The following is a 9,440-nucleotide window of genomic DNA, read 5'->3' on the forward strand; positions in this document are numbered from 1 at the left end:
AAGAAGATAAACTAACAAGATGCCAACAAGCACTACATCATTAAAGAAGATAAACTAACAAGATGCAAACAAGCACTACCTCATTAAAGAAGATAAACTAACAAGCACTACTTCATTAAAGAATACAAACTAACAAGCACTACTTCATTAACCTGTTAGATCTCTAGGGGCGCTATTTCATTTTTGGATAAAAAAACGTTCCCGTTTTAAGCGCGATATTTTGTCACGAAAAGATGCTCGACTATGCATATAGTTTTGGAAAGAAAAATTTTGTCACGAAAAGATGCTCGACTATGCATATAGTTTTGGAAAGAAAACACTCTGAAGTTTCAGAATCTGCAAAGATTTTGTCTGTAAGTGCCCCAGAACTCATTCTACAGGCGAAACCAAGATGATGCATCAACCAGGAATTAGCAGAATTTCTGAAGCTCTGTTTTCCATTGTCTCCTTATATGGCTGTGATTGCGCAAGGAATGAGCCTACACTTTCTGTCGTTCGCCCAAGGTCTTAGCAGCATTGTGACGTATTTGTAGGCATATCATTGGAAGATTGACCATAAGAGACTACATTTTCCAAGTGTCCGCCTGGTGTCCTGCGTGGAATTCGGTGCGCAATTGCCAGCTGCTCGTACTTTTCCATTTGATATAGGGGAGAAACCATGTGTCCAAGAACGATGTATCAATGAAGAGATATGTGAAAAACACCTTGATGATTGATTCTAAACAACGTTTGCCATGTTTTCAGTCGATATCATGGAGTTAATTTGGAAAAAAGTTCGCGTTTTGAGGACTGAATTTTCGGATTTTTTTTGGTAGCCAAATGTGATGTATAAAACAGAGCTATTTCTAATACACAAAGAATCTTTTTGGAAAAACTGAGCATCTGCTATCTAACTGAGAGTATCCTCATTGAAAACATCAGAAGTTCTTCAAAGGTAAATGATTTTATTTGAAGGCTTTTATGTTTTTGTTGAAATGTTGCGTGCTGGATGCTAACGCTAATGCTAACGCTAAATGCTAACGCTAAATGCTAACGCTAGCTAGCTACTTTTACACAAATGATTGTTTTCCTATGGTTGAGAAGCATATTTTGAAAATCTGAGATGACAGTGTTGTTTACAAAAGGCTAAGCTTGAGAGATGGCATATCCCCTGGATACAGGGGAGCGATTTGTCCTAAGCATATTTTGAAAATCTGAGATGACAGTGTTGTTAACAAAAGGCTAAGCTTGAGAGCTAGCATATTTATTTAATTTCATTTGCGATTTTCATGAATAGTTAACGTTGCGTTATGGTAATTAGCTTGAGTCTGTATTCACGATCCCGGATCCGGGATGGGGAGATCAGAAAGGTTAAAGAATATAAACTAACAAGCACTACTTCATTAAAGAAGATTATCTAACAAGATGCTAACAAGGACTATATCATTAAAGAAGTTACAGTGCCTTGCGAAAGTATTCGGCCCCCTTGAACTTTGCGACCTTTTGCCACATTTCAGGCTTCAAACATAAAGATATAAAACTGTATTTTTTTGTGAAGAATCAACAACAAGTGGGACACAATCATGAAGTGGAACGACATTTATTGGATATTTCAAACTTTTTTAACAAATCAAAAACTGAAAAATTGGGCGTGCAAAATTATTCAGTAGGATGGTATGGTGGACAATTAACTGTAGTTGGTAGGATGGTATGGTGGACAATGAACTGTAGTTGGTAGGATGGTATGGTGGACAATGAACTGTAGTTGGTAGGATGGTATGGTGGACAATTAACTGTAGTTGGTAGGATGGTATGGTGGACAATGAACTGTAGTTGGTAGGATGGTATGGTGGACAATGAACTGTAGTTGGTAGGATGGTATGGTGGACAATGAACTGTAGTTGGTAGGATGGTATGGGGGACAATGAACTGTAGTTGGTAGGATGGTATGGCGGACAATGAACTGTAGTTTGTAGGATGGTATGGTGGACAATTAACTGTAGTTGGTAGGATGGTAAGGTGGACAATTAACTATAGTTGGTAGGATGGTATGGTGGACAATGAGCTGTAGTTGGTAGGATGGTATGGTGGACAATTAACTGTAGTTGGTAGGATGGCACATTGGATGATGAACTATAGTTGGTAGGATGGCACAGTGGATGAATTAGAGTCATATAGAACTAGGTAAGGGCTTGCAAACAGAACAGAACATAGCCTACTGTCTACCACTGACAAGCCTTTCAAATGTGTATAACAATAATGCACAACTTCATTCTGGGGCTCCTCAGAATCCTTCACGATGGAAGAGTGTAATAAAAGCGTAATTTTCTGAGCATAGAGTTATGGATCTAGTCTCCACCAATCTACTCAGTCTTAGCCCTCTATCCATGGTTCCGGACAGACAGAAGACATTGGTCTCTCTCTGTGAGACACGCTGATTCATCCCACCAACCGCCACATTAAAAATCAATCACAAGCTTCTTCTGAAAAAGCTTTGCATTGCAAACATATCACATCAAACACCTGCTGTGTCTGTTGCTGCGTTCATTCTCCTTTCCTCTCCTCTATGCCACTAATAGTAAGTGCCTTCTACAGTTTCCTCCCTATGAAAGGTGGGTAACGGTGTGAAAAAGCCAAGAGCGACATCAGTGCCAATATGCCTGACCTGTCTTGATCAAGTCCGCTCTCTGCTCTCCTCAGATTAAATGTCACGCTGTGTTTGTCTGTGTGAGCGGCATCAGAGGACCAGGAGGAAGAATGTGCTCTGATCATCAGGATGTAAAGAAGACACTAAAAGCACCGCTGTTGCAATCAGAGACCCACTGCAGTCACACTACACTACAGGCCACTCAGGGCATGCATATGGGAATACTTCTTTTCCACCATAATTTGCAAATAAATTCATAAAAAATCTTACAAGGTGATTTTCTGGATTTTCTTTCCTCATTTTGTCTGTCATAGTTGAAGTGTACCTATGATGAAAATTACAGGCCTCTCATCTTTTTAAGTGGGAGAACTTGCACAATTCGTGGTTGACTAAATACTTTTTGTTTGCCCCACTGTACATATGGAAATACTCTTAACATTGTGCTACATGGTTCAGTTTCCATTAGGAAGGAACAACATCCATCTGTCGCTCAGTTGGTAGAGTGTGGTGTTTGCATTGTCAGGATTGTGGTGTTTGATTCCTGGGACCACCCATGCATTATAAATAAATTAAATAAAATGTATGCGCAAATGACAGGAAGTGGCTTCGAATAACAGCGCGTACTAAATGGCTCATTTCTATTATACATAACCACTAGGGCATGGAGTTGATAATGTCCAAACAACTATTTCATTCGTCAGCAACATAGAAAAACTCCCCAGCTGAAGTGGCAATGCAATATCACTCTGAAATCTGTATGCAGATAGTAACAACACGGACGTGGGGCTGTACGGACCAGTTTTCATCAGACTAACTAGACCAATCCAGGGCACGTGTGTGTCCGTTCGTGCGTACATGTGTGCCTGCCTATGTCTACGAGTGCAGGTGAGTGTCTGTCTCTCTGTGAGTGTAATCCCCTATCAGTGTGGACATGAATGTTGCTCAGGTTTATAGCAAACACTATTTATCATTCATAATAACCATAATTCTGAAAATATCTAGTTTTATCTGTTAGCAACCTACCTGCACGTTCTGCAGGGGAAACTGACTGATGCCAGGGTTAGCTGCTGTGTGTGCCGGTATCCTGGCCAGAGGCAGGAAGGGATCACAGGACAGCTGCCAGCTGGAGACGGCTTGGAGCAACGGAGGAGGGTGGTGATGGGAGAGCAGGAAGGGGTGGTGATGGTGTGGCGCGGCAATGGGGGCTGTATTGGCACCCAGCCGGCAGAGCCCCGAGGCAGCAGCAGAACCAGGGCCAGGGAGCATCCACAGCCATGGAGAGGCATCTCTCTCTATCTGCCACAGCTGTGGCTGAGCCTTCAGTCGCCCCACAGGGATCATCCCTACATTCTAGACCACCACACAACACCTGGAAAGGCTGGGAGGGACCCTAGACTTCAGAGAGGACATTGTTTCATTATTATCAAGTAGGTTGATAAAGAATAAAGGATGGGAGACCTGGTGAGAGGCACCTGCCCATACTCACACACACACTCACTCACACTCACACACCCACTCACTCACTCACTCACTCACTCACTCACTCACTCACACACACACACACACACACACACACACACACACACACACACACACACACACACACACACAAGAAGCTAGGCAGTCACTCACACACACACAATCAGCTAGGCAGTCACACACACACACAAGAAGCTAGGCAGTCACTCACACACACATAAGCAGCTAGGCAGTCACACACACACACACACACACACACACACACAAGCAGCTAGGCAGTCACTCACTCTCACACACACACACACACACACACACAAACAGCTAGGCAGTCCCTCACTCACACACACAAGTAGCTAGGCAGTCACTCACACACACACACACACACACAAGCAGCTAGGCAGTCACTCACACACACACACAAGCAGCTAGGCAGTCACAAACACAAGCAGCTAGGCAGTCACACACACACACAAGCAGCCAGGCAGTCACACACACAATCAGCCAGGCAGTCACACACACACACAAGCAGCTAGGCAGACACACCACTCACTGGAAATACTCTACACAACAAGTAATTACAGCACTTGTAGGTATTGATTTAGTGAGGTACAGGGCAGTATCACTCATAACTGTACATGTAGTTAGAGGGGCCGATGGATGAAAACAAGAAATATAAAGAAACGTCATGATAAATGACTTATGGCAGATGGTCACGATGCAGGCAGCCCGTGCACACATTTATTCCATGCAATGGTCTGCGGGGTGATCGGAAGAGGGATACAATAACAACAATTAGCAGGTGTTCTAGAATACCTTAAACGGGGTTCTATCGGGTTTTATGGAGAGCGCGTTCCAGAGGCTGTTATTGAGCTGCGCGGAGAATGTGATAAGTATTACATCCAAAAAGGTGCACAATTATTGAACACTGAGACACATACACGTTTCGGACTATGAAAGACGCCTAATAAAGTATAATGCGCATTTGCACTCTGAATTAGGACTACGCTTAATATTCAGGTTTTCAAACCTCTTCTCTGGGACCCTCAAACGAACTAGCTCACCTGATTCATCTATTCCAAGGGCTTGATGATTAATTGACAAGTTAAATCAGGTATGCTAGCTGTGTAATCGTTCAAATAATTGGAACGGCTGGGGTTCACCCAGAAGATGTTTGAAACCCCCCCCCCGGTCTAATAGACGTACCGTTTTTTTCAAGAAGGAAAAATGTGCTTGATCGATTCCCACATCTGTTAATTTACATATTCTACTGTAAGGGAAGGCTACCAAGACAACGGAGACCAGCTGGCAAGTTTATCAAATAAGCCTACAACTTGGAGATGCATGTTGGTAAAGTCCTTGTAAATTGTGTAATATCTGCGTTAAAATATAAATCAATAAGAACACACGGGAATTAGTTGTCTCCCTTGTTCCGCACCAGATGGACCTTGTCAATGAGAGGTAGCCTATCACTCCAAATTAAATAAGAATAACAATGTGTTTAGTTTGACATTCAAATATGGGAATGAATGGGGCACAATTGAAGTTTGGATGGAAAGTTAATTAAAAAATCAGTCTTCACATTGGATCAGATATCCTCCACCTCACCTATAATGCGTTGTAGGCTATCAATCCCTTCAGTTGTCCACTATTGACATCGCTCGTCCATCATTTACGAATTAATTTTCCGTTGGTAATTTCAATCCAAAAATGACTACGCTGTTTATCCTATCCAAATATCCAAAACATGCAGCCTTGTCGCCAGGTAGGCTACAGTATAGCCAGCATACAATGGAGGAACTGAGGACACTCGTTCGTTCATGAAGCGCAGGGCATCTTCAAACGGTGACGGTTGGTCGGTGAGTGATGGTTTGTCAGAAAAGAGAGAGAGGAGCTCGAGCCCAATGGAGATCTTCTATTTGCTGTCACGGATAATCTCTTCTCACCCTGATACCGTTTCAGCCTCTTCCCCACCGAACGTCACCCTTAACGCAACACCGCACCGCGCAGAGCCACGGCTTAACTCCACTCACTTCTCCCCAATCAAGTCATAGGGGATAGGTTGGACTAGCCACAGTTTTTCCTGTTTCAGAAAACTTCCTTTAGTGCAAAACGTGAAAACATTCCTAAGCGACTGCAAAACGTCTCCAATGAGAACTGAGAAGCCTACTGCGCACCTCTCTCGCTCTCTATCTGTCTCTGCATCATCCGGTACCACAGTGGAGTCTGGACCGCTCCTCTCTGAACAGCAGCAATCCAGTGCGCTACTGTAGCATAGTGTCCTTCCCACATCTCCTCTCTCGGCACCAGGGGTTTTGGATACTGTATGGCAAGTCACATGGAACACAATCTAATCACATGAATGACGCACAATCTCACCAGCATTCAGGATACATCACTGTAGCGCGTGGTAAATTGAGCCACCTGGGGGTACTTACAGCAGCCACCTGACAACCTAAACTTTGACTGAGTGTTGTTATATATCCTGCTGTTTTTCAGTCATAAATATATCGCTTAAAGGCAACATACTGTGGGAGCAGAACGCGTTATATTCAGAACAAATTATATGGGGGTGTATACATGTTTGAAGGGTGCCCCATCCCTTCCCTATCTCTTTTAGAGGGAACATTGTAACGTTACAGTCATACGATTGTTTGGTTTTCCATTCCCATTGTCCAAAAAAGTACAATGAGCACAACGCATTTCAGCAGCATGGCGGTGTCCACCAGCGCAGCCCAGTCTCTACAGCAGCGTTTCCCAAACTCTATACGGGGCTCGAAGTTACCATTTCAGCACCACGCTAGCGCCGCCCAGTCTCTATACTAGGGGGGAACAAACCATTTCAGCACCACGCTAGCGCCACCCAGTCTCTATACTACCGGGAGCAAACCATTTCAGCACCATGGCGCCGTGTGACAATGTATAGTCAATACACGTGCTGAACTGCACTGAAATGTAAACAAAATTTTCCCACAGGCTGAATGGAAACATGCAGCGGTATAATGACACATTTAAATTTAGCAAAAAAAGAAACGTCCTCTCATTGTCAACTGCTTTATATTCAGCAAACTTAACATGTGTCAATATTTGAATGAACATAACAAGATTCAACAACTGAGACATAAACTGAACAAGTTCCACAGACATGTGACTAACAGAAATGTGTGTCCCTGAACAAAGGGGGGGTCAAAATCAAAAGTAACAGTCAGTATCTGGTGTGGCCACCAGCTGCATTAAGTACTGCAGTGCATGTCCTCCTCATGGACTGCACCAGATTTGTCAGTTATTGCTGTGAGATGTTACCCCACTCTTCTACCAAGGCACCTGAAAGTTCCCTGACATTTCTCGGGGGAATGGCCCTAGCCCTCACCGTCCAACCCAACAGGTCCCAGACGCGCTCAATGGGATTGAGATCTGGGCTCTTTGCTGGCCATGGCAGAACACTGACATTCCTGTCTTGCAGGAAATCATGCACAGAACAAGCAGTATGGTTGGTAGCATTGTCATGCTGGAGGGTCATGTCAGGATGAGCCTGCAGGAAGGGTACCACATGAGGGAGGAGGATGTCTTCCCTGTAACGCACAGAGCTGAGATTGCCTGCAATGACAACAAGCTCAGTCTGATGATGCTGTTACACACCGCCCCAGACCATGACGGACCCTCTACCTCCAAATCGATCCTGCTCCAGAGTACATGCCTCAGTGTAACGCTCATTCCTTCAATGAAAAATGCAAATCCGACAATCCCCCCTGGTGAGACAGGAGAGCACTTTTTGCCAGTCCTGTCTCGTCCAGTGACGGTGGGTTTGTGCCCATAGGCGACGTTGTTGGGGTGATGTCTGGTGAGAACCTGTCTTACAACAGGCCTACAAGCCCTCAGTCCAGCCTCTCTCAGCCTATTGTGGACAGTCTGAGCACTGATGGAGGGATTGTGTGTTCCTGGTGCAACTCGGGCAGTTGTTGTTGCCTTCCTGTACCTGTCCCGCAGGTGTGATGTTCGGATGTACCGATCCTGTGCAGGTGTTGTTACATGTGGTTTTCCACTGCGAGGACGATCAGCTGTCCGCCCTGTCTCCCTGTAGCGCTGTCTTAGGCATCTCATAGTAGGGACATTGCAATTTATTGCCCTGGCCACATCTGCAGTCCTCATGCCTCCTTGCAGCATGCCCAAGGCACATTCACACAGATGAGCAGGAACCCTGAGCATCTTTCTTTTGGTGTTTTTCAGAGTAAGTAGAAAGGCCTCTTTAGTGTCCTATGTTTTCATAACTGTGACCTTAATTGCCTACCGTCTGCAAGCTGTTAGTGTCTTAACGACCGATCCACAGGTGCATGTTCATTAATTGCTTATGGTTCGTTGAACAAGCATTAGAAACAGTGTTTAAACCCTTCACAATGAAGATCTGTGAAGTTATTTGGATTTTTCCTAATTAAGACAGGGTCCTGAAAAGGGACGTATTCTTTTTGTTTATAAGTGAAGAAGATTGTTAATGTATTAGAGGAGGCATATTCAATTAGCAAATAAAGGATCAAGGGCTTTGGATCAGATAGCATACTACTCCTGCTTCATTCATTTAAACATGAATTTACAGTAACTGTAGCATGCTGCATTCAAAGTAGAATCCTGGATAACTTTGACCTTGTCTTCTGCTTGAGTAGACTGAATAATTGATCATCATCTCATAAAACAGAGTGATTCAAGATGAATCTGCATGATTCTCCTGTTTCCATGCAATGTTGAAGCTTGACTGTCATGGGCGATGTGCCTCAATGGTGCCAATCGGGCGCGGTGAAATATCCATTCTATTATTGGACAATAATCCGTTTCATGTTTCTGTCCTTGCATTGTCCATTTGGTTTGAAAAAGTACCGCTTCTGTTTTTTTTTTAGGTAAAGTTGATGAGTATCAGGATAGTTGCAGATTCAGCCCCAGAAAGCAATGAGGAATCGGCCCAGAAGCGGCCCTCTTCCAGGGAGCCGGCCCTGATTGAATCGGCCCAGAAGTGGCCCTCTTCCAGGGAGCCGGCCCTGATTGAATCGGCCCAGAAGTGGCCCTCTTCCAGGGAGCCGGCCCTGATTGAATTGGCCCAGAAGCGGCCCTCTTCCAGGGAGCCGGCCCTGATTGAATCGGCCCAGAAGCGGCCCTCTTCCAGGGAGCCGGCCCTGATTGAATCGGCCCAGAAGCGGCCCTCTTCCAGGGAGCCGGCCCTGATTGAATCGGCCCAGGAGCGGCCCTCTTCCAGGGAGCCGGCCCTGATTGAATCGGCCCAGAAGCGGCCCTCTTCCAGGGAGCCGGCCCTGATTGAATCGGCCCAGAATCGGGTGTCGGACTCGGACCG

The 9,440-nt window shown here is 44.8% G+C and overlaps 1 protein-coding gene across 1 annotated transcript in view; it reads right to left on the reverse strand.

Moving 5' to 3' along the window:
* LOC118966091 (transcription elongation regulator 1-like protein) overlaps nucleotides 1–6,402 on the reverse strand; it is a 221,160-nt gene extending 214,758 nt beyond the window's left edge. Inside the window, exons 1-2 of the mRNA XM_090218011.1 lie at nucleotides 5,711–6,402; nucleotides 3,650–4,021 (exon numbers count right to left, since the gene is read on the reverse strand). Coding sequence (XP_090074137.1) covers nucleotides 3,650–3,967 — 318 coding nt within the window. The 5' untranslated portion in view covers nucleotides 3,968–4,021; nucleotides 5,711–6,402. The remainder of the gene's footprint in view (nucleotides 1–3,649; nucleotides 4,022–5,710) is intronic.
* Nucleotides 6,403–9,440: the final 3,038 nt, after the last annotated feature.

Source organism: Oncorhynchus mykiss, chromosome 23 (genome assembly GCF_057628025.1).
Source record: "Oncorhynchus mykiss isolate SJ-2025 chromosome 23, ASM5762802v1, whole genome shotgun sequence".
In the NCBI taxonomy this organism is placed as follows: Eukaryota; Metazoa; Chordata; class Actinopteri; order Salmoniformes; family Salmonidae; genus Oncorhynchus; species Oncorhynchus mykiss.